The sequence below is a fragment of the Desmodus rotundus genome, chromosome 3 (assembly GCF_022682495.2).
Source record: "Desmodus rotundus isolate HL8 chromosome 3, HLdesRot8A.1, whole genome shotgun sequence".
NCBI classification, from domain to species: domain Eukaryota; kingdom Metazoa; phylum Chordata; class Mammalia; order Chiroptera; family Phyllostomidae; genus Desmodus; species Desmodus rotundus.
In genome coordinates this window covers 155,016,324-155,041,512 of record NC_071389.1, presented here as the reverse complement: position 1 = coordinate 155,041,512, position 25,189 = coordinate 155,016,324, and the positions used below count along the sequence as shown (strand labels likewise).

The following is a 25,189-nucleotide window of genomic DNA, read 5'->3' as shown; positions in this document are numbered from 1 at the left end:
CACCCCCCTTACAGCCCAGATTTGCTGCCCTGTGACTTCTGACTTTTCCACAAAACTAAAATCACGTTTGAAAGGGAAGAGATTTCAGACCATCAATGAGATTCAGGAAAAATGGTGGGGCAGCTGATAATGACTGGGAAAACGGTGTGAAGTCTCAAGGTGCCTACTTTGAAGGGGACTGAGGTGTCATTATCCTATGTACAATGTTGCTTGTATCTTGTATCTTCTTCCATAAATGTCTCTATTTTTCATATTAAATGGCTGGATGCCTTCTGGACAGACCTCAAATGACTTGAACAGGATGTCGGACTGGGTTGTCTCCGAAGATGATTACATCAATATTCCAACTATCCCTCACAGGCTCTAATGAGCCAGTTCTTCACTGAACAGGCTCAGCTGGACGGGGCCAATTTCATCACCAATTTCAATCATTTAAAAGTTTCAAAAATCATTAGAGAAGAAAAGACATTTGCACACACATTTTACAAAGGTAGTTGTATCTCCAAAGCTTAATATACATCAAATAATATAAAACTCACAGCAAGGTAGAATTTTTTAAAAGACCAGTTATAGAAAATTTTTTTAGCTAATCCATTCTGTCAGTACTATGAGAAAAGTCAGATATTAAGACAGCTGATTTGGACTGACATTCTCCTGAAGAAAAGCATTTTAGAGATGTAGTTAGGTTCCCTGTCTAGATCATACATTTTTCAGGAGCAAGAAGAATCGTATCTTATTTTACTGAGAGTCTCCAATTTTTTTCTTAGTACTTCAAATTTATCAGAAAGGACATAAATGTTGCTTTAGTTAACATTTTAAAAATTAATCTGTTGGCTCTCTTAAGTAATTTCAGCCACCTAGCCTTGTGTGCGGTAATTGTGTACAGGTCTGTGTATGGATCGTGTAAAATACATGTTGACACTTCTGCCGTGAAAATGGCTGTGTCAGCAAAATTCTTTAAATGTATCTTATGCTGCTGTGTCAATGCATTTTTTAGGAGGATTCATTCCCAGAGGTCAAGCTTGCCCTGAAAAGGAGTGTTAGCTAAAGGGAAGGCTGAGGGGTCACACACTCCTCCCAAAAGATATCCATATTAAAATTTTGTTTTTCCAGTTACTTTGCTCATTTTATCATCAAATTGTTTATGTTTAGAAATGCAGCTCATGTGAACACTGAGAGCTAATGCAGGAAAGAGGACTGATACACAGCACAACTCCCAGAGCACTCACCCGTGCCGTATCCAGCTGCTAAACATCACGTGCTGTGTCAAGCTCTGTCAAGGGCTAGGGTGAGATTCGTGGAGCCTGGTGTTTCTGGGCGTGTTCATCAACCTGCTAGGAGAGGTAAGCTTGGACTTCTGTGGGGATCGGTTCATCCCTCACTACCGTTATGAGCTGCCCTCTCTCTTCCCTCTGTCCTGCTCTGATGCCTCCACCAAGTTCACTGTTCTCTCTTCCACCTCCTGAATGGGTTTGGAACCTGCGTCCTAATTGTTTATTCCTGCACTCTTATTGTCTCCATCATCCCAAGCACCACTTTCTTCTCAGATTGAAGAGAGACCTTCTCCATTTGCTCCTCCTGCCTCACTGCAGTGCTCCTGTTTTATGGTTCAGCTTTCTTTTGCTATTTCGTACCAAACTCAGGTTCACCACTGAGTCTGGTCAGGTTCACCAAATTCAGGATCACTCAGGTGATCACCTCTACACAGTACAGTGTGGTCGCTCCCTTAGCAAATCCCCTCATCTACAGCTTGAAGAACAATGGGGTGAAAGCAGCTGTGAGAAGGACCTTAAAAAATATTTCCAATATTTCAGGTAGCTGACCACAGTCAGAGGATGATGGAGAATTAGTTGACAATAAGAGAACTGCCTGATTGCTTCGGATATTGGGAGCAGGGAAGATTCTTAGAAGTTCATCGGGCTAGCCAAATGATCAAGAGACCAATATCAAGAATGAACGAAGGGAATATTCCTTTTTATGCTAGGTAGTATTCCTTTGTATGGCTGTTCCATGGTTTGTTTATCTATCACCAGGTTAAGAACATTTAGGTTGTTTACAGTTTCTGTCTATTGCAATTAAAATTGATATGAATAGCCCTGGCTGGCGTGGATTTCTGTGGTATATGGTAAGTGTCAGTTTAACTTAATAAAAACAAATGTCCAAGCTGCTTTCCAGAATGGCTATACAAGTTTACATTCCCACCAGAAATGCATGAGGGGCTCAGTTACTCTGCAACATTGCTGCACTTGGTGTGGTGTTTTTAAATGTATGTGCATAATAGCAAAGCTGCAAAATAATAAAGCAAAAACTGACAGAGATGAAATATAAAGACAAATTCACAATTGTAGTTGGAGATTGCAACACTCTTCACTCAATAATCCATAATAAAAGTAGAAAAACAATTCATAACTTCACTACACGTTATCACTATGGAAAGGACCTGAAGAACACAATAAAATAATTTGCTCTGGCTGACATTTAGAGAACATTACGCCAAACACAGCATAATACACATTCTTTTCAAGCACACATGGAACACACACCAAAATGTTTTATTCAAGGAGAAAAACAAATTCAACAAATGTAAAAGAATTAAAGTCATGTAAAGAATGTTTTCTGACCACAACCAGAAATTATAGTTTATTCTAGAGACAAACTGAACATCAACAACAGAAAGATATCCAGAAAAATCCCCCAAATATTTGCAAATTGAATCACCCTCTTATAAATAAAAAATGGGGGACAGAAAAAATTACAAAGAAAAATTAGGAAATGTTTTCCATTGAAGGAAGTTGAAATGTAGCATATAACACCGTGGAGAGAAGTTAAAGCAGTGCACGCAGAGAGATCTCTAACATTAAAGGTTTGTACTAGAATACAAAGAACATCTAAGCTTCAATGTCAGAAACAAGGAAAAGAGGAGCAAATTAAATCCAAAGTAAGCAAACAATTAGAAATAATAAAAAAGCAGGAATGATGTCTTCACAATGGCAACATAGGTCCTTCCAATTTCAGTCCCACACACAGGAACATCCGCTAGTACTGTCCATAGGCAAGACAACATGATGAAAATCCCAGAACCCAGTGGTGAGGCTGACCGCGGCCCAGGACCTCAGACACTGAGAAGGACCACATTAGAAAGGTAAGAGGAGCTACTACCCTTCGACCACAGCACCCCTCCACCAGGCCAAACAGTGCCACACCAAGAGGGCCCCTCAGGCACTACTGTTTCTCCAGTGGGAAAAAGAACACCCATGGTTGACATCTAGCTCACCCAGGGTGTGGCACCTTTCCTGAGAGGCCCACTCAGGTCTCACCTCACAGGGCTAACTGGGGGAATTCGAGGCTCTTCACCACTTGGTTTCAGATGAAAACAGAGGAGGAACAGGTGAAACCATATATGTACTCACATATTGTTAGAAATTTGAAAGTCTGAAACTCATAAGTGTTCTTGAGAGCATGAAACAGTAAGAACCTATGCCTCTGGTGGTGGGGATGTCAATTGGGGTAACTACATGGGCCTGAGACTGCCACCCCACAAGTGGGTCAGGTCATTATAGCTTTATCAGCCTGGCATGGGCAAAACTACTTAGGCACATAAAATATCTTCTCTGTTGACTGGCTCCTTTGATCATCACAACTTGTAACGCTGGTGTTGATATTCCCCAGCTCATGTGGGTGGAGGAAAATAACTTAGAAGCAAACCATGGGCCCCTGTATAGCTTCCCTGTGAGCTCCTCACAGGCCCACAGGAAACTGCTACCCAGCCTGATACCCTTCCAAGTCCCTAAACATCCACCTAAGTGTCAGGGCCCTTGCTTTGCTCTGACAGTTTCAACATGCCCTCCTGAGGAGAGTGCCTGATGGTTCTTACATATTCCATCCCTTGTAGTTAATTAGAGTTTGGCATTTGGTGGTGACTTCGGGGAATTCAAAAAATGGGCTCATCTGTCTCCCAAGCCACCAAATTCAGTTGGCCAATTTACTGGTTGCCTTCCCGTTGGGTTATATGTGGAAATTGCCTGCTTCACTGATACTTGGCCCAGTATTTAGACCCACAAAGGCAACTAAAAGTACAGAGGCCCATGGGATTTCATCTGGATCATATGAGAAGATTCGCCGATACCTCTTGTAAGAATCTGAGTGTTTTTCTTCTGTGCTTATTTAGTTAGAAAGACGTAACTAACCATGTAAGTTACCCAAGACTCCTTCATCAAGACAGTCTGTCTATCTTCCTGCCACCATTGAGACTTCCAACTAAGGAAAATGAAAATTGCCCTCAGGTTGAATGAATGAGCTCTAGAAGTATTGGTTCTTGTGTACAGAAAGAGCACTCGACTATGGATGACTCCTTAGTGTATGGAAAGACCAGAGCAAAGAGATGTCTTGTGTGCCAAGAAGTGTCAGGAGCTGGGTAACGTCCTTCATGATTTCTGTAATGGTCTTCATTCAGGCCACCGCCACCATACCCGGAGACCTACAGCTCACGTTGAGGACTCTCTTCTCACAGGGGCCTTCTCATCATTCTTTCCTTGTGCTGGAGCTCAGCTCTGGACTCTGAGCACCAGCTGTGTCAGGGCTTTAAGGGTTTTTTCTACAAGGATTTTGTCATCAGTTACTCTTACCAGCTACTCAGTCATGTCTCTCTATGCTTCCAAAGTATTGTTAAAAATTGGTTTTGTTGACTTCTTGCATTCTTGCTACAAGTTGCATTAATTATAAATTTCAGGTGTAAGAGAAGCTGAACTGAGCAGGTTCCTACCTGTGGGGAAACATATCAGAGTAGACCGGGAGTTCCTGGGGACCTAGAATCCCCTCCTCTTCCAAAAGTCTAATCACATCTGCTAAAGAGAGTTCAATCTTTTGTTCTTCTTTACCTCCCTGTCAGTTCTAGCTGCCAATATTGTAGGTGGTGAGAGGAGAAAAAGGAAAGGACGGAAGAGTTTCGGGAGGAAGTGCTAAGGTATGTGAAGTGTAACTGTCATGCACACTGACTATTTCTCCCTGTTCCAGGAGACCCGCCCCTTCCAAGGTAACAGGGGCAAAGGAGTTCTGCCTTCCAACACTAGACCTGTCATTCCTCCTACCCCATTACTCATCCTCCACAATGACTTCAAATTAAAAACTTTCTCTGTAATTATGCTGAGCAGGTAAAATGTTACACATGGAATAGTCCTCAGCTACCTATATCTTTGGAAATAATAGGATAAGAACATTGGACATGAAGGATTTATTAATTTATAAATAAAATAATGTGTTATGTCCCCCAGAACTGATTGAATTTTAAATTTAGACACAAATTGTTTTTAATGTGAAATCACAATAGTGACATTCCAGCATAAATCATCTGGGGTTTTTTATTAAAATGAATTCAACATTTTTCTTAAAATGTCTCAAAAATCAACCTTCTGCTCCACTTCTCCTTAAGATAGAATCTGAAAAAAAATGCAGACGAGAAAAAAGTGGCCACCTGAGAAGTGCTCAAGCAAAACTATCCCCGGCAAACTGGCAAATAAGTATCATATTAATAGGAAAGTACCGGGTTCCAATTTTGGACATACCACTCTCCTCTCTGTAAAGAAAGACGCCTGTCCCTCTTCCCCCTTTTCTGAATTTCAAAAATAATCATTAAGACATCCGTGTCAGCGGATTCCACTGTTCCCTCTTTAAAGGCTAGTGAACAGAATTTGGAATTTGTGTTTATCTTTGACTATGCTGTTGAAATAAGCCTGTCCCTATTTTGTCACCAAAGGGTCTGTGTTGAGCACTAGGGTAAGAAAATCTGGAATCCTACAATATGGGCTTCCACCTACCTTGCTGATGGGTTGGGTGGCCACATGTACACTGTATGTATGTGTGGTAGAATCAACGCCATTATCAGCTCAAAGCTAAGCAGTAAATTGAAAGTGCTTAGAAATTTTTCTATTGGATTGAATGGATTTAACTTGCTAATGAAGAAGACAGAGAGAATGTTTATTTCAACAGGATTCTAGAAGCACATAGATGAGAAAAACAGGAAAATTGACTTTTCCATTTGATTTTCGTCCTTACCACAGAGTCTAAATTAACTTGGGCCACCACCCTAGACCACACATTACCCACTGGACACAACTGACAGGTAACTTGCATCTGATACCTGAGAAGGACTTGAAATATGGGAAGGTGCCTAAATGCTGCATAGCATGAGTGAAGCAAGCCAGGAAGAGCAAGGGCTAATTCATGGGCTGCCCCAGCAGAAATACAACTTGAGTCCTATGTGCAACACCAACACCAGACCACTTCGTGTCAGGCAAAAGCCAAAGGATTCACAGATAATTCAGAGTGTCTGTGGGCAAGTAGAGATTATTGTAATAAGTTACCACCCCAGGCAAGTGGGTTCTTCAAGGGGCAGAGTTTGAGTGTATGATGATGGGTCAGATTTCAAGCTTGTTATAAAGAAAGCTATAAAGGCAATTCAGCTTTGGGGATTGGGAGCATTTTATTTGAAATCTAAGTCAAATAAGTACATTCATACAGTAGTTCATGAGAGGATTATGGCAGGCTGTCGGTCCAGCCTAAGTACAACACCCTACACAGTGCAATCTATAGATATTTGTTGATTATTGAATGATTGAGGGGAGGAATAAAGGAAAGAAGGAAGGAGGTAGGTATAGGTGAATAGATGGATGGATAGATGAATAGATGACTAAATGCTGAAGTGGATAAATGAAAAATCAGATGGATAATCAGAGGACATGAGGATGAGTGAGTGAATAGATAGGTGGTTGAATGTTGTGGTTTTCATCAACCTTCCTGATATGGACAAAAATGAGCTAGTGTGTGTGATATGCTCCCTTTGGATCAGGGGTTGTAGGCACTGTTATTTATCAGGAAAGCCTTCTTGCAATCCTTTACAGCTAGGTGATTACCTCCACACTCCTTTGCATTTATTTTTCTTTCAGTCTCCTTCTTGGTTAGTTTGCTTTCGAATCAAGCTGGATTCAAGCTGGGAAAATTTCTCAAGGAGAGGCCCTACATAGCTTTTCCATTCTTTCTACATTTTACAAATTTTGATAAAGACTCATCACATGCCTTATAGTGCAATGTGTATTGGGTATTCAAAACAATATAGAGCTTAATTCCTATCTTCAAAGAACATGTTGCTTCACTGAAAAAGAAGAGAAAAGAAAAACACCTATTACTAAAAGCCAAAACTAAGTGGATATCCAAATGAAGGCACACACATGCACACACACAAACTCAGAGCATGCATTGCTGAAATGGACACACAGTGAGGAGAAGCACATATACTTAAGAAAACGGGAGTCAGGTACCCAGGTGCTAAAAAACATCACAGATATTGTTGTCATGTACAGATGTGAGGCACATCTGCTCAATCACCCTATCAGTACTGGTACATTGTTTGCTTCAGTTTCCTCATTGCAAAAATTAAGATAATGCAGCCCTCTTGTTTTTGTTGTGATAAATAGCAATACCTAGAACACAAATGGCACTAAAGAAATGTATGAGTCCATGTTTATGGATTTCCAGAGAAACAAATGTATGGAAAAAATCAGAATAATGGTTTGATCTGATGGGGAGATCACTGAAAAGGAACAGACAGAGATCTTTCTGGCACAATGAAAATGCTCTGTGCCCTTGCTGGTGTGGCTCAGTGTATAGAGCACCAGCCTGTGAACCTAAAGGTCTGCAGTTTGATTCCCAGTCAGACACATGCCTGGGTTGTGCGCCAGATGCCCAGTTGAGGGCAAGAGGAAACTGGTCAATGTATCTCTCACACATCAATATTTATCTCCCTCTCTTTCTCCCTCCCGTCCCATCTTTCCAAATACAGATAAAATCTTTCTAAAACATTATAAAATCTGTTATAAAATCTTTATACACAAAATTTTTCAAAAAGAAAGAGAATGCTCTGTATCTTCATCAGTATAATAGTTACACAGAGTACAGATTTTCAAGTTTTTAATTTTAAAAAATGTATACATGTAAACTTTTTGCATTTCAATTAATGTACAAGTGCAAATGTTTTTATTATTATTTATCCACATTGTTGCATGTATCACCAGTTTATCTATTTCTTGCTAAGCAGAATTCCTTTCTGTAATAAACCACCTCATTTTTTTATCCATTGTTTAATCCACTGTCCTTGATGCTCATTTGGGGTTTTTCTCCCCAGTTTATGTCAGTTAGGGTAAAAATGGTGCTGTGAATATTTTTGTACAAGCCGTTCTGCCAACATACTCACTTTGTTAAAGAGTGAAATTGCTGACGCACAGAACAGGTACATGTCTAGCTTTGTGAGAAACCACCCGACTTTCCAAAGTGATTATATTACTTTACACTCTACAAGAAAAGTTCCAGGTGCCCCACACTTTCTGCCAACACTTGGCAATGTTAGCCATTCCAGTGAGTGTTCAGTGGCTCCTCATTGTGGTCTTTGTGTGCATTTCCCTGATGACTCTGTTGGGCAACTTTTTATAAGCCTTCTGCTCATTCACATGTTTCCCTTTCTGAGAGTCTTTTCTCGTCTTGGGCCCATGTTTTTGTATGGGATATTTGACTTTCTTATTATTGTAATATTTAGTGTGATTGGCATATTTATGATTGATTTATGGGCATAGGTTACATATATGTGTACTATTTTCAATAGTTTTCCCCAGGCTCTAGCTTGCCTATTCTCTCTTGATGGTTTCTTTTGATGGACAATTCAGTTTTGGTTTACCTGTCCTATCATTTAACTTTATTTTTTATTTAAAAAATAGGTTTAGCAATTTTCTTCCTATATCAACTCTCCAACACACACACGCAGAGCTTTCCAAGTTGATTTTAAGAGTAAACCTTTCACGTGTGTGAAAGATAATAACGGGAAAAACAGCACACATAGTACATAATTTAGTAGTAGACTCTATTACAGAGTCTTGACTTGGAAGTGAAAGATGGAAAATAAGAAGAATAAGAAGGATTAGAACATACTCTGCAGAAAGTTAGCTCTTGACCAGAATGTTACAGAACAAAACCAAAGGCTCAGTTTAAGGAGATAGAAAATTATTCAAGGGTCAAATCGGAAAAAAAGTTTAAATTTCTCTAGAGCTGTTTGTAACAGAAGAGCAACCAATGGAAAGAGCACAGTGAGTTCAGACTTTGCAGCAGGACATCGATGAAGGGAAAGCTATGCTGCAAGGGACACCATGAGAGCTGTCAGACAACTGTAGCAGTGATGGGAAGTTGAGGGGAAGGTATGCACACATAGAAAGGGGGACACTCTGGGCTGCTAGAGGAGGCAGTTAATGCTTCTTTCTCTCTGTTTCCTTCCAAAGGGTTATCATCCTTCAATGGCCTTGAGGAACCACAGCACCATGACTGAGTTCCTCCTCCTGGGGCTGCCTGCTGATCATCCCAGCCAGGCCCTACTCTTTGTGTTTTTCCTGGTAATTTACCTCCTGACTCTGTCAGGGAACCTACTGATGATCCTGGTGATCAGGGCCAACTCTCACCTTCACACCCCTATGTACTTCTTCTTGAGTCACCTCTCCTTCCTGGATCTCTGTTACTCTTCAGTCACGGTGCCCAAGACGTTAGAGAACCTCCTGTCTGAGAAGAAAACCATCTCTGTGGAGGACTGTTTGACCCAGGCCTTCTTCGTGTTTGACTCTGGGGGAACAGAGATCTGCCTCCTTGCAGCGATGGCCTATGACCGCTATGCTGCCATCTGCCACCCTCTACGCTACAGTCAGATGATGAGCGACCAGCTGTGTGTGGGGCTGGTGTGGGGATCTTGGGGCCTGGCCTTTCTGGATGCTCTCATCAACACCCTCCTAGCTTGGAACTTAGACCTCTGTGAGACTCGAGTCATCTCCAACTTCCTTTGTGAGATACCTTCTCTATTCCCCCTCTCCTGTTCCAACAGCTCCAATAACTTTGCTGTCCTGCTCTGTTCTGCCCTTCTGCATGCCTTTGGGACCTTCCTCCTGCTTTTCTACTCTTATGTCCGCATTGTCTCTACCATCCTGAGCATCAGCTCTACCTCAGGCAGAAGCAAGGCCTTCTCCACCTGCTCCTCCCACCTCACTGCAGTGACCTTATTTTATGCTTCAGGCTTCCTTCGCTATCTTATGCCCACCTCAGGCTCCCCATGGGAGGTGGTTTTCTCCATGCAGTACAGTGTGGTCACTCCCCTAGTGAACCCCCTTGTCTATAGCTTAAAGAACAAAGAAGTAAAAGCAGGTCTGAAAAATATGTTGCAGAAAAGTGTGCATCTTTTTTAGGGGTTACCAAGTTCTCTCCTAGATAGCAGAGAACAGGTAGAGGATGACTGGGAAACAGCATAATCACAGCAAGTTACATAGGTAATAGACACAAAGGACAAATTTTGTTCCCTCATAATGTCAGACATAACAAGCTATCTCCTAAAGACTCCTTTCTTGGACGTGCACACAAAAATGCAGCACATCGTTTCCCTGCTTCCTTTGGTTTGTATTTCATCTTTCTCAGTGGCAGAAAAATATGTATCAGAGAACTATTTCAATACAAATAATTTGGTTTTGACTTAGAGGTATATTATTCCTTTTGTTTGTGTAATATTACCAAAATCCCTAACATTGAAAAAACTGTTTATGTCCTGCATGCTCACCTGGATTCCTATGGGTATGAATTTAGAGTTACAGCCTTGCTTCAAAGTGAAAAACCAAGGTCTCTGAACGAAGAAAGACATCGGCTTCAGATTCATGGAGGAGTGAGTGGAAGGTGGGTTTAAGATGAGCTCTGACTGAAAAGGGTGTCCAGGCAAGGCAGGTGCAGCTTCAGTGTCTGAGAGAGGAAGTCAGCTTGTTGGACTTTAGTCCAGGCTGACAGACACCTTCCACAAGCCCTGTGAAGCATTATCTGCTATGTGACAAATGTAGCGAATGCCACTCATTCTAGGGTGGTATAGAAGCCCTGCTTTTTCCCCTTCTAAGTTTTACTGGTGCCACAGAAGAAGTGTGGTAAAGCTTGTTCTGGGGAAAGTGATGAGATTTAGATCAGAAGTGCATCAAGTAGAGAGGATCCTAGATAGGAGTTTCCTGAGAGACAAAAGAATGGTCATAGAGAAGAAGACCAGTCAGAAGAACTGCATGAAGCCACCTACCAAAGCATCACAGACATCTACATAAAACTGCTTGCTAAACCATCTTAGAAACCCAAAGGTAAAGCCATACGGACACTGTTATTTATTCTGAATATCTTAAGTGAAGATGATTTAATGCTAAGTCATTAGCCCTGACTGGTGAGCTCAATGGATTGAGCGCAGGCTGTGAACCAAAGGGTAGCCAGTTTCATCCCCAGTCAGGGCACATGCCTAGTTTGCAGGCCAGGTCCCCAGTACTGGGCGCTCGGGAGGCAACCACACACTGATATTTCTCTCCCTCTCTTCTCCTTCTCTTCTTCTCTCTCTAAAAATGAATACATAAAAATCTTAAAAAAATACTAAGTTATTAGAATTGAGCGGGGCCCAGAGAAGCAGAAAAGCATAAAGCTATACCAACCCTAGACTGAAGCTGATGATTCTACCTTGGCTGCTCTGCTGCTGGGGGCATCGGAGCCAGGACCATTTAGGAGAGGAACCGCAGATGATGCTAGACTCCTGAAGAAGGGCTGTGCTGCTCCTGTCAGAGTCAGAACATGGCTGCAGTGCTGTCTCCTCACCCTCATCTTCCTCTTCCTGCATCCTCTGCTTCTTCTTCCTCTTTTTCTCCTCTTTCTCCTCCTCCTCCTCCTCTTTCTTCATCTTCATCTTCTCCTTCTTCTCCTTCTTTATTATTAGTATTTTTAAAACAGACCACTGCCTCCAATTGGTTAAATGTAACCAGAAGACTATTAGCAAGAGACTCAGAGAAATGTCCTACGCAGGCTTCCAGCCAAAACAATGTAAAGTCAAGAATGTAAGGATGAATGTAGCGCTTGTAAATGTGACACTCCTGGGCAAGAAAAGAAGATTACAAAGGACACACCTTGGGAGGACAGGAACTGAGAACCTGGGTCTGTACCTGCCCCACAGAGCTACTGGCTGAGGTATTCACTGCCCCAATGAAAGCGTAGGAATGCAGGCAAAGGACATGTGAAATTTCTGTAACTCTACTCTAAGGCAAACTAGTGCAATTTGGGGCTCTAAGAGGCCTGTGGGTTTTTTCTCCACTCTGGAAACTCTGGAAATTACCAGACAGCCTTCAGAAAGAGGCTGCTTAAGGCCCCCTGCTCCTTTTTTGTCCCCCTCTTCCTTGGGGTGTTTATGTTCCTGCCAGGGCACTGCCCCTCTGCAGACCCTGCCCTGGCTCTTTCAGTGATCCAGCAAATTCACCCAAGGTTTTCTTCTTCGTGTTTTATTCTGGTTTTTTTTTTTTTAAGGAAATTTGGCTAAAGCAATTTTGTGTTATGATGACCTCTACTGACAAAACAGTGGCAAAATACCTCTTGTTACCTAATTTCAGAATCTCATACAAAGCAGACCTCATGCAGCTCCTTCCCTACTGTGCCCTCCTTCAGGTCTGTTTCCAACTGGGGCAATTTCCAAAGTTTGCAGCCAACATGCCTTTTTCATTTAATGACATTTTAAAAGGAGTATTTGTCACATGTTTAATTCTCAGCATCTAATTCATTAAAGGTACAGAGTCTAGAACTCATAACTGCTTTCAGATATTTTATCATATTTGCAGTTTTTGCAATACATAGACTTATGAAGCATGTAAACAGCTATTTGTTATTTTCCACATTACAGACCACAAGACTGAAAATATTCCATGGATTCTGCTAAGCAGTTTAAATTATTTTTACTTTACTTTATGTAGAAATCATAAGTTTATTGATTCATGTAAGACATTAATTTTTTTTATATTTTTAAATTATAAATTGTTAAAATACAGAAACATTGTTATACTACACAGTGAAAACCACTATTTATATTTAGGTATACCTCAGCCCAATTTTTCTATGACCAATGTCTTTAGGGTGCATTCTCATACATAGCTGGAACTATAATTTATAAGAATTTTGTCTGACATTTTACTTATCATAAAATAAAAATTCTACATTTTCAATAATATTGTAGTCTATATTATATTTTATCAGAAACAAAAAGTCCTCTAATTTAACAATTTCCCTATTAAACATTTGCAGTGTTTCCCCATTTCACTCAATCATTTATCTGGCAATTGTTTAAAGAGTTCTGCCCTCTTCTTCCCTCCTTTTTTCTGTCTCTTTTCTTTTTTATTTTTTGTGATAAGTTCTCATGGAGTAGAACCAGCCTTGCTGAGGTAATGGTGAAAAGCATAGGCTTGGGTGACAAAAAGAAAGGGCAGCAAGAGCAGGGGTGGCCAGACTATCAGGCCTTTGTCCTGGGGACTTACATAGTTGGCAGCATTGGGGTGAGGGAGTTACATATTGATAGGTGGGTAAAGGTGGTGTCAGCTCCCCCTGTGGAACATGACTACCCACCCCTCCCCACTGATAACCCTGCATGTGATTTCTGTGATTCTGTTCCTGTTCTAGTTGTTTGCCTAGTTTCTGTTCCATTTTTGTTTTTGTTGCTTTAGGTGCAGTTGTTGATAGTTGTGAGTTTGTTGTCATTCTACTGTTCATAGTTTTGATCTTCTTCTTTTTCTTATGTAAGTCTCTTTAACATTTCATGTAATAAGGGCTTGGTGATGATGAACTCCTTTAAGTTGACCTTATCTGGGAAGCACTTTATCTGCCCTTCCATTCTAAATAGCTTAGCTGTATAGAGTAATCTTGGATGTAGGTCCTTGCCTTTCATGACTTCAAACAGTTCTTTCCAGCCCCTTTTTCTCTGCAAGATTTCGTTAGAGAAATCAGCTGATAATCTTATGGGAACTCCTTAGTAGGTGACTGTCTCCTTTTCCCTTGCTGCTTTTAAGATTCTCTCCTTTTCTTTAATCTTGAGTAATGTAATTAATGATGTGCCTTGGTGTGTACTTCCTTGGGCCCAACTTCTTTGGGACTCATTGAGCTCCCTGGACTTCCTGGAAGTCTATTTCCTTTGCCAGATTGGGGAATTCTCCTTCATTATGATTTCAAATAAGTTTTTAATTTCTTGCTCTCCCTCTTCTCCTCCTAGCACCCTTATGATTCACATGTTGTAAAGTTTAAAGTTGTCCTGGAGATTCCTAAGGTTCTCCTCATTTTTTTAAATTCCGGAATCTACATTCTGATCCAGTTGAATATTTATTTCTTCCTTCTGCTCCAAACCATTGATCTGAGTCCCAGTTTCCTTCACTACACTGTTGGTTCCCTGTATTTTTTTCATTAATTCACTTTTCATACCCTTCACTTTTTCCTCTATTTTGCAACCATACTCAAACATTCCTGCGAGCATCTTGATTCCCAGTGTTTTGAACTGTGCATCTGATATGTTGGCTATCTCTTCATTGTTTAGTTGTATTTTTTCTGGAGCTTTGATCTGTTCTTTCTTTGAGCCATATTTTTGGTCTTGGTATAGCTGTTATGTAGGAAGGGGCAGAGCCTTAGGTGTTCACTGGGTTGGGCTAACCCTCTTTGCTGCGCTGTGACGCTGTCTATGGGAGAGGGGGTCTGAGAAGGAACAATACCGCTTGCTCAGCTCTTGCCTCACTTTCTGTCACTTCCCTAGCTCCCCACAGTTTGTGCCCTTTCAGGTGCTGATTCCCTGGTGTGTGGGTTTGTGTACCTTCTAGGACCCTGTGAGCCTCTCCAACAGACTCTCCTGTGAGATTGGGAGTTTCTCCCACCTTCACAAACCCCACATGCTTTTACAACCATAGGTTTTCAGTCTTTAGTTTCCCGTGCTGAAACCCTGGGTCTCGTGGTGTGTCTGGCTCCCCAGTTGTTCCTCCTGCTTATCAATGCAAAAATGTGGAACCACCTGGTCCGCCAGCCCCCACCTCTCCTGCATGGTCATTTGCCTTGCTGGGCATCCTCTGCACCCGGCTTCCAGTCTCTGCCCCTCCTACCAGTCTGCATGAATGTTTCTTTAACTCTTTGGTTGTCAAAATTCCATGCAGTTTGATTTTCTGGCATTCTGCTTGTTTTTTGTTTTTCAATTCATTCCTACTTTCTTTTGGTTGTGTGAGGAAACAAAGCATTTCTACCTATGCCTCCACCTTGGACAGAAATCCTCTCACTGTTCATTGTTCATCTGTGATCTCTGTACCACTGGCTGATAAAAAATGACTTCCAGTCAGCAGTTCTGCAATCATCGGCTCTAGAGCTAGGATGTGGGAGTTTTGGGAACACCCTGCTGATCCTTCTACTGCAAGGTTCCCTGACCTAGAACACTTGACTCCTCTTCACTCTCCTCTATCCTACCCCTTCTCTAAAACTAGCAACACCCCATAGGCTCTTCCTACAGAGGAATCCAACCCCAAAAACCACATGGGATGTGACAAGTGTGAGAGTCTAAAGCCATCTCTCTACCAAGATAAGCAATGTCTCCCCCCTTGAAAATTCACATATTCTTGTCATGTAAAGCAGTGGGGAAGCAGGTTGCTACATTTCAACCTGCCTTCTCTGCCTTCTCAGCTCTTCCAGGTCTTCTCACCCGGGCTCAGACAGGCACAGAGGAAAGGTCAGCAAGTCTACTGCTGAAGCAGAAGACCAACAGAGAAATGAGATCTGTTTCTTCAGCTTCCAGGCACTCCATGCTTTTGTGTGTTTTTCCTGGGATCTCATTCATTTGCATTATAAATTTTTATATAGCCAGGGAAGGAGAGAATTGGTGATAACTAAAGGTAGTATCACAGAATCTGCTATCCTTGTCAAAGGTGTCCGATGCCATTATTGGTAGGTATTATCAAATGTAGGGTATCTATGTCATAGGGAATACAAGTTGATTTAGCCACTATGGAAAACAATACAGAAGTTCCTCAAAAAATTAAAAATAATACTATCATATGACCCAGCAATCCCACTTCTCAGTTTATACCCAAAGGAAATAAATACAGGGTATCGAAGATACCCCATGTGGACTCCCATGTTTATTGCAGCATTATTCACAATACCCAAGATATGGAAATAACCTAAGTGCCCATCAACAGAAGAATGGATAAAGCAGATGTGGTACACAATGAATAATGTGGTATACAGTGGAGTACTATTTGGCCATGAGAAAGAAGGACATCCTGCCACTCACAACATGATGGAAACTGACAACATTATGCTAAGTGAGACAAGTCAGCAAAAGACAGGTAATGTGTGGTATCACTTATATGTAGAATCTAAAAAAGGCAAACGCATAAAAACAGACAGTAATTGGTGGTTACGAGCAGATGGGGTGTGGAGAAACAGGGCAGATCGTGTTTGAGGGTGAAAACTTGCAATGAGGAGTAACTCCAAGAGCTCCAATGCACAGTTCAATGAATATAGACAACAAAAGTCTACTATAATTATAACACTCACTAAGAGACTAGAACTTAACTACTCTAACTGTGGATGGAAAAGGGGCCCATATACTAACCCTGACAAGTTCAGAGAAGGCCTGCGAGGTGGGCCTTACCAACTCAGAGAACAAAAGTAATCACATGGAATGGTCTGAACATAAACATTTCTAACTAAAGGCAGGTCACAGCAGGTGGTCACATCCTAGGCCTGCAGCTTCCTTACCAAAGGTCAATCTTTGCCCCTAGTGAGCCTGTCTATCGTCCTTTTGCATCTAAAACAACACACCTCTGGAACTTCAGAGTAATCTCTTCTCTAGACCCCTCAGGGCATGACCACAGGCACCAGAGCAGGAGACCACAGAGCCCCTCAGTGTTATCTTGGTCCCACCTACCAGCTTACCTGCTGTGCATGTTAATTATTACCTGTTCTGTATCCACCAACCTAAAAGTATGTGGCTCTCCATTTTGCTTCTTATTCAATCTCTGCCTTGCTTTCTCCTGCCCCCTGAATCTCCTGCCTCCTTACATCACTTCCTTTTACTCTAATCTATAAAATAAGCTGCAAAACTGCCATGCTCTGGAGCATTTTTCTCAATTCACTGAGATATTGCTTCCTGGCAATTGTCATCAGTTTGGCTCAAATAAACTCAAAAAATTCTCTACTGCTTTAGATGTTTCTCACACGGACATAACCACTACAAATGCTAATTATTTAACGTGGTGGAGGTACTGTTACCACTACAATGGCAATCATATTGCAATATATAAATGTTGGATCTGCACAGTTGTAGTCTATGAAAAGAGAACAAGCCAACAGCTAAACCTCTGGAACAGTCAAAGTGGTACTCCAGTTGTCCTTAATGGTATGACTCCCTGCCTGGTGATGCTGCAGGTAGATTCTTTGGTGACTTCCATGGATAATCAAATGAAAATGTGATATCCCGAAAACACACACCACTTAACATATACTTTCTACTTCTGTATATGTTTAAACGTGTCTATAATAAAAAGTGTTTACCACAATTAAAATTTTGTTTTAAAGTTTTTCATCTATTTGGATTTCATTTGAACTGCAATAAATGCATGAATTAATTTTGGATGACATATTAAATTTTCATTTTCTTCTTTTCTCATTAAAATATCTTTAATAACTTTTTCATTTTACATATCTTCAATATCTTTTTTATTTTGTTTTATCATTACCATATTTTTATGATCACAAATATAAATATAAAAATAAGAAAATGGGAAGGAAGGGAAGAACAGAGGCAGGGAGGAAGAGAGAAGGGACGGGAGGCAGGCTATGAGAGAGGGAGGGAATTTTAACATTTAGGACTAGAAAACCTTGGAACTCCATATTTCTATCTTTACAAATTATTGGCCACCTTAGGGCCCTGCTCATATGATGCAACCCCCTGAAATAAGACTGATGCTGAGGGAAGAGTTGGCCCTGGAGAACTCATTCAGATTCAGAGCAGGCCCTCTGCCTAAGGGCCTCTCCAGGGACCTCTCTCACTCTCTAGGTCTAGCCAGGATCAAGTCCCTCCGGCCATTGTTACTTGGGCAGCAGAGCCAAAAAGCCTTCCCTTTGCACAGAAAGACTACAGGGACATTTCCCTGTTCAGAAGTTCCATCCCTGTGTCTCCTAAAGGAAGGACAAGGTCAGGGAAGCCACAGCTCTAACCATGTCTGTGGCTTTTGCTCCAGTGTTGGAACAGATGCCATTCAGGCATCCTCCACTGACAGCATCTCTTGTTGGCCTAGGGAGCCCAGGGGAAGAGAAATCTCCTTCTTATTAAAATCGATCTTCTCCAAAAACTGTCCATTCTGGGAACCTGTGAACATGCAGCCATGAATAGAAATTAGATCCTCATTTACCATCCAGGAGGGAGGGCTGACCATTTTGCCTTCCTCTGATCTAGACTAAACCCTACAATGTTCCATTTTACCATATGATCTGTGTGTTCTTTTATCTTTTGTCTTATTTATTTGTTTGTTTATTTGCTTCAGCTTTTGCAATCCCTATAATGTGGAGAATACGGTCCAAGTTTGACTTGGTTTTATACGAATCTCCTGGTACCAACTCAGGGAATAGGCAGTCTTTGCAGACTGTCTCGTTAAAGCCTGAAATTCAGGGCAAATTACAGATTCACACCTACCCTGGGATGGGAAGGCCTTGGAGTGACTTGGTGTGCACAACCCTTACTTCCATTTTGAGGACTCCTTCATGCCCACCTTTGTGAAACCAGTAAGCACCCCTGTGCACCACTTCTGCTTGGGTTGGCACAGAAGACGAGGAATTTTCTGCTTAGTACCACAAAAGGCCAAGGAAGATCGTTCCGCAATATTTAGCATTTCTAAGTTGAAATGGACTTTAGAAATTGCATGGTTCTCCCGGACTGTTTTCTCTTAATGAATTTGTTTTGTTGGTGGTGTTGTTTTAACTCACACATTTACAGTGGCATGAGAAAGGTCTTGTGCCATCATCAGCTGTCACAATACCCCTAACAATCTTTCAAATAATCCTCATGGTCTGTCAGCCAGATGGTCAGCCAAACCTTTACTACTACTCACTCACTAAGCCAGTCAGCCCTCCTGTGGTTTGATCTCAGTTCCTTTTGGAGCCAGAGAAGCTGGAGAAATGACCCTCTCAGTGCTCTGGCATCTGTTACCAACCCCTGTCCTTTCCTTCTCCAGTCGGGATAATCTCTGCTCTCTTCTCTTTCCCTCCTAGGTCTCATTATCTGCACTCTTTCTCCCACCTCTCCACCTTGGCCAATAGGTTACTGCCTTAAGCTGGGAAGGGCTGATGAGGTCCAACAAGGCAGGGCTGCCTTTGCTGCATGATCTCTCCTGGGTCTGCCGTGAAGCTTGACTCACAATGCCTCATCACCAGGCATCTTCTGAGACTGGACCCTTTTGAGCATTCTTTTCCATTTGTGTCCCTCTGAAGGAAAACTTGACTGCTCCATGGAAATTGGCAACATAACCACCGTCACTGCATTTGTTCTCCTAGGACTATCCAACAACCCTCAGATCCAGGCAATACTCTTTGTACTGTTCCTGGTGATTTACCTCCTGACCCTCATGGAGAACCTGCTGATGCTGCTGGTGATCAGAGCTGATTCCCATCTGCACAGCCCCATGTACTTCTTCCTGAGTCACCTCTCCTTCCTCGATGCTTTCTATTCCTCAATCATTGTGCCTAAACTGCTCGAGAACCTTCTTTCCAAGTGGAAGACTATCACCCTTCCTGAGTGTTTCACCCAGATTTCCTTGGTCATATTTTCTGGAGCCACTGAAGCGTGCCTCCTTGCAGTCATGGCCTATGACCGGTTCCAGGCTGTGTGCCACCCACTGTTGTACATGGTGGCTATGAACAGGAAAGTATGTATTGGCCTGGTGGGAGCATCCTGGGCCATAGGAATGGGGACTGGCCTAGTAAACACCCTTCTCCTGGCTCAGCAGCACTTCTGTGGCCCCAACCTCATCAGCAGTTGTTTCTGTGAGCTTCCTCCAGTGCTCCTGTTGGCCTGTTCTGACTCCTACATTAGCAATGCCGCCATCCTGACAACCATGGTGTTCCTGGGCTTTGGCACCCTTGTCCTATTGCTGGGTTCCTACACCCGCATCATCATGACAGCCCTGGGCATCAACTCTACCTCGGGTCGGAGCAAAATCTTCTCCACTTGCTCTTCTCATGTTCTTGTGCTCATCATATTTTATGGTTCAGGATTTATCAGGTATGTCATACTATACCTCCTGAAAGTAAACATAGGATATTTCTTACCCTCAGTGGCCTTCATCTGTAGAACAGAACATTGCAAAGTACCAGGATAATACTCAAGATGGAATTCAGGAAGCTACGTTCTAGTTTTGGCTCCACTGTAGACTAACTGTGAATTAGAAAAAATCCCTTTTCTTTTTCAGACCTCAGTGGGCTACTCTAAAAAATGAGCTTATACAAGAACTAAAATTGTTCCTACTTTCATTAACCTATGATTTGGGAGTTCTCGTAAAGGAAATCAGGAAACCTTGTTTAAAGTTCAGTAGATATTTATTCAGTGCAAGATTAAAAATAAAACATATCCTTGAAATAGATCCCATCTTTTCTGTGGGAAGATGATATCTCCAAAGCCTATTTATGCTATAACTATCTATTAGACACCTGCCAGACACCAGCTGCTTTACATGATCAAGCTTAGTATGTATCATGCTACAAGAGAAATATTAACCCCACTTTCAAGTAAGGAACCTGAGTTTCAGGATTATCAGGTAATTTTTGAAGGTCCCAGGACCAGACAGTTATGGAGCAATAATTTAAAATAAGTCTCACTGACCTCAAACCTCATGCTGTTCTCTACCATGCTTCTCTCAAACATAAACAACTACAGCTGATGAGTCCTCGCTTACTAGGAGACACAATAATTATGGTGTGTGCTCTCCATTAGTAAAATAGGGGTGGACTTGCACAAATTGTTCCATGTTTCTCTCACCTGCTTGAGACTTGGAGCAAAGCCATGGCTGGAAGAGGATGGTAAAGAATTGTCTGGGAGAGCTCACCTGAGCCTGTGAATAATTGTCATCATCTCTCTATCTCCGTTTCCTCGTATGCCATTGGGGGACAATAGAATTTCTCCTACCTATCTCACAAAAATTATTTTTGGGAGAAATAAATTAGAGAATGAAAAATCAGTGTAAAACAAATATCTTTTCAACCAAACACACCAGCACCCACAGAGAACATTTCAATGACGATGGTACCACTGTTTAAAAATAATAATAATAATAATAATGCTTCTTCGGGCAACACTGTCACTGGCATTCAACATGATGCATCCAAAATTTTAGCCTTATTATTTTGGATTCATGGATTGCACTTAACTCACTTTTATACTTCCCATTATTTAAGAAGCATGCTTCCTTTCTGAGTCAGAGAAAAAGGCACCTTAAGATAAATGTTTGTTGCACTAAGCATTATAAAACTAATGTGCTATGACTCTGAGGGTAGCTCCCAGACTTTGGATGTTGAGAACAATGACAGCTTTATTGAACTAAGCATACAGTTTTGTAAGGAACAATGATCACAAGTTGAGAAGATGTAGTTGTATACATTGGGAAAAGAAGATAAAAATTCCTCATATTATTCATAGCTAATACAGAAACATGCTTTGAAGAGTATGAAGTGCTGGGGAGATGCATGGAATTATTATTAGTTCTGCTTGCACCTGCAGCACTTAATCTGCCTGAAAACTAACTTTTCCCCAGTGCAGCTTCTGTAATATTCTGCATAAGATCATGCATGTTTGGAGGCCTTTGAAGGCAGAGATGCCTGACTTCTCACTGACCACAGAGTCATTTCCACGTGCTGCTACCAGTGATATTCGGCTCAGCCCTGAGGACCCTCTTTGCAGATTCTCCAAGATAGGATGGACAGCAGCTGCCAACAGTGCTGTGGCCATTGTCCTGAGCCTAGTTTATCCCTTTGTGCAATTACCTTCCAGGTACATGACTCCAGCATCTGGCTCAGTCCTGGAGCAAGTGCTCTCTGTGCAGTACAGTGTGGTGACCCCTCTGTTAAACCCCCTCATCTACAGTCTGAAGAACCAGGAGGTGAAGGCAGCTCTCAGGAGGGTGCTGGCCAGGAAGCCCAGAATGACCTTCTAACCTGGCCTCCACTGCCTCACCAGGAGGAAGTTACAGGAAAGAAGAGGACGTCAGAAGAGCTGTCACCATGCAGCTATCTCAGCACTCATTCTTTTCCAAAACAGAAGCCTTAGTTCTTCTGACTCCAGTCAAGTCAGATTTCCAGTCAAGCTTCCATAGACCAGATGACATCCATCCACGGGGGGCCCAGTCACCACCCATGAAAATTGGTACAGCTTCACTGGCCATTTCTACAACCATTGCTCATTCCTTGTCCTTTCTACCTTTCCTCTTTCTTCCTCCTCCTCACTCTTTTACTTTTGTCTATGCACAAAGTGTAAACCGACCTATCTCACCACTAGCAAATATTCTACTGCATTCTGGGGGAGCCCCTTTTGGTACTGTGAAACCCAATTTCCCCTTTGTTCCCTTCCCAATATATTCCTGGAAAGATTTACAGCTCCATAATAACATAGAAAGAAATAACATAAGTGTGTCTCCTCGTATCTTTGTTCTTGACAAGTCACATGTAAAGCAAAGCCTAGCAAGTTCCGCTAAAAAGGGCCTGTGCACAGACTAACGTGGACTCACTCCCTCTGAGCGCCAGCACAGGAGCAGCAGATTGAAAGGCACACAGGGAGAGAATGAAGTGTCCAGCATCATGGCAAGAACTGGGGAGCAGCTTTCTCCCAGACAAAATGCTGTCAGAGGCCACTGTTCCTTTTCTGAATGCTCCCACCCTCCCCCCAACAGGGCTAGAGAACAAACTGGCAGGTGCCATATCTGAGTCTCTATCAGGCTGCTTCACACTATTTGCCTTACCCTGGTGATTTCCTGAGATTCTGCCCAACCCAACTTTTCGACCCACCAAAGCTGTTTCATACAAGTGGCTTTTCTTGGCTCATGCTTCAGATATTCCTAAATTCTCTCAAATAACCAGCATCTGGCCTCAGCTTGCCCCATGCCTATTGCTAAGTGGCCCCAGGCCCAGCACTAACATCAGCCAGCCTTGGTTCACACCTTGGACTTATTTGGACACCTCCAAATCTGGCACAAGTAGCAGTTAACTGCAGATCATTCTGTAGCTTATGCCAGGTGGCTCCAGTCAGAACACAGGTGGTGGCTGACCTTTGCCTGCACCTCTCAGGAGGCACCAGAGCCTGCACACCCAGTGGAAAGCCACAACCACAGTGCAGCACCACCACCCTGCCACCTCCATAAGCAACCGCTCAAGGGGCAGAATCAGTGAGCACACTCAAGGGGCAGACTGAGCTCTCTGCTGAAGTAAGTCCTGCTCTGTGGAGTGAGTCCCTGCATAGCAGATCCTCCACAGTGGTCGAAGGTTGGTGATCTGTGGTCACAGTCAATCCTTGCAGCTGACTGGCCTGGGTAAATCCCTCCCATTGAACTGCCAATACCAATTAAGGCTCAACTACAGGAGGAGGGTGTACACAGCCCACACAATGGGTACACCTCCACCCACTGGACACTATGGGTTGTAGGGTAGGCTGTACCACTGGATCCTATACGACACTTACTACATTAGGCTATTTTACCAAACCAGAGAGTCATCGCAACTCTACATAATACATAGAAACAAACACAGGGAGGTGGCCAAAGTCAGGACACAAAGAAACCTGGCCCAAGTGAAAGAAGAGTTCAAAACTCCAGAAGAAGAACGAAACAAAATGGAGACAAGCAATCTACTAGATACAAGGTTCAAAACACTGGTTATAAGGATGCTCAATGAACATAGGGGAACAGCAGGTGAAATTAGAACTTCAACAGCAAAACACAGGGCATGGAAACCATAAAAAAAACCAGTCAGAAATGAAGGATACACTAACTGAAAGAAAGAACAATTTATAGGGAATCAACAGAAGGGTACATGAAGTCGAGTACCAAGTAGTGATTTAGAATATAAGGAGGCAAGAAATACCCAGGTAGAACAACAAGAAGAAAAAAATGAGGAGAGTGAAAGCAGCCCCTGGGACAACTTTGAGCTTACCAATATTTGCTTCATGAGAGTGCCAAAAGGAGAAGAGAGCAAGAAACTGGAAACCTATTTGAAAAAATAACGACAGCAAACTTCCCTAACTTGGTGAAGAAAATAGACATACAAGTCCAGGAATCTCAAAGAGTCTCAAACAAGATGAACCCAAAAAGGCCCACACCAAGACACATCATAATCAAAATGCCAAAGGATAAAGACAAAGAGAGAATCTTAAAAGCAGCAAGAGAAAACACCATTAGTTACCACAAGGGAGCTCCCATAAGACTGTCAGCTGATTTCTCAAAAGAAACTTTTCAGGCAAGGAGGGATTGGCAAGAGATGTTCAAGGTGATGAAGAGCAAGGACCTACAGCCAAGATTACCCTACCCAGCAAACCTGTCATTTAGATCAAAGGACAGAAAAAAGACTCCCCAGACAAGAAAAAACTAAAGGATATTATCATCACCAAAGCAGTATTATATGAAATGTTAAAGAGTCTCCTTTAAGAAGATGAAAAAAATGAGCAATAAAATGGCAATAAATACACTTCTATCAATAATTGAATCTAAAAAAAAAATAAATGAACAAGCAGCACAGAAACAGAATCACAGATACAGAGAATGTTTTGACAGTTGACAGATGGGAGGAGTGTCAGTGTGATGGGAGAAAATGGTCAAGGGATTAAGAAGTACAAATGGGACCTCTGGCCAATGGAGGCATAGGAAGATGCACTTTACCTCCTCGCACAACCAAGAAGGCCAACAACAAATTTAAAAACAATAAATACCCAGAACTACCAGAAAATTGAACTGTATGGAAGTCTGACAACCAAGGAGTTAAAGAAGAAACATTCATGGAGACCCGTAGGAGGGCTGGAGATGGGCATCCTGGGGTGGAGAGGACTAGTGGTTAGGTGGTGGCTTGAGTACTGGGCACGGCAGCAGCTGGCAGACCAGGTGAGTCAGTGGCTGGTGGAGCAGGCTGTCCCACATTTGTATGTAGATAAACTGGGAGGAGCAACTGGGGAGCAAGACAAACTGTGCCACCCAGGATTCTAGCGTGGGAAATAAAGTCTCAAAACCTCTGAAACAACCTGTGAGGGGTTGAGGAGGTGGGAGAAACTCCCACCCTCAAAGGAGAGTTCCTT

The 25,189-nt window shown here is 42.2% G+C and overlaps 2 protein-coding genes across 4 annotated transcripts; both read left to right on the top strand.

Annotated features, from left to right (window-relative positions):
• The first annotated feature begins 4,241 nt into the window (after positions 1-4,241).
• Positions 4,242-10,347, top strand: LOC128780479 (olfactory receptor 8S1). Of its 2 annotated transcripts, XM_053920683.1 has the most exons (3): positions 4,242-4,963; positions 6,057-6,118; positions 9,318-10,347. In XM_053920683.1, the coding sequence occupies exon 3, from the start codon at positions 9,333-9,335 to the stop codon at positions 10,263-10,265; it is 933 nt and encodes a 310-aa protein (XP_053776658.1). In that variant the 5' UTR covers positions 4,242-4,963; positions 6,057-6,118; positions 9,318-9,332; the 3' UTR covers positions 10,266-10,347. The 2 variants fall into 2 exon arrangements, with proteins under 2 accessions (XP_053776658.1, XP_053776659.1); XM_053920684.1 differs by lacking the exon at positions 6,057-6,118.
• A 7,643-nt stretch (positions 10,348-17,990) lies between these two features.
• LOC128780618 (olfactory receptor 8S1-like) lies at positions 17,991-22,536 on the top strand. 2 transcript variants are annotated; one of them, XM_053921981.1, is made up of 3 exons: positions 17,991-18,064; positions 19,138-20,146; positions 21,908-22,536. In XM_053921981.1, the coding sequence occupies exons 2-3, from the start codon at positions 19,374-19,376 to the stop codon at positions 22,068-22,070; spliced, it is 936 nt and encodes a 311-aa protein (XP_053777956.1). In that variant the 5' UTR covers positions 17,991-18,064; positions 19,138-19,373; the 3' UTR covers positions 22,071-22,536. The 2 variants fall into 2 exon arrangements, with proteins under 2 accessions (XP_053777956.1, XP_053777955.1); XM_053921980.1 differs by lacking the exon at positions 17,991-18,064 and having other exon boundaries at positions 18,265-20,146.
• Positions 22,537-25,189: the final 2,653 nt, after the last annotated feature.

Bases quoted from the DNA above. Each gene is read 5' to 3' on its own strand.
- LOC128780479 (XM_053920684.1), top strand. From the start codon at position 9,333: ATGGCCTTGAGGAACCACAGCACCATGACTGAGTTCCTCCTCCTGGGG.
- LOC128780618 (XM_053921981.1), top strand. From the start codon at position 19,374: ATGGAAATTGGCAACATAACCACCGTCACTGCATTTGTTCTCCTAGGA. The intron at 20,147-21,907 runs GTATGTCATACT...ATTACCTTCCAG, and splicing joins TATGGTTCAGGATTTATCAG to GTACATGACTCCAGCATCTG.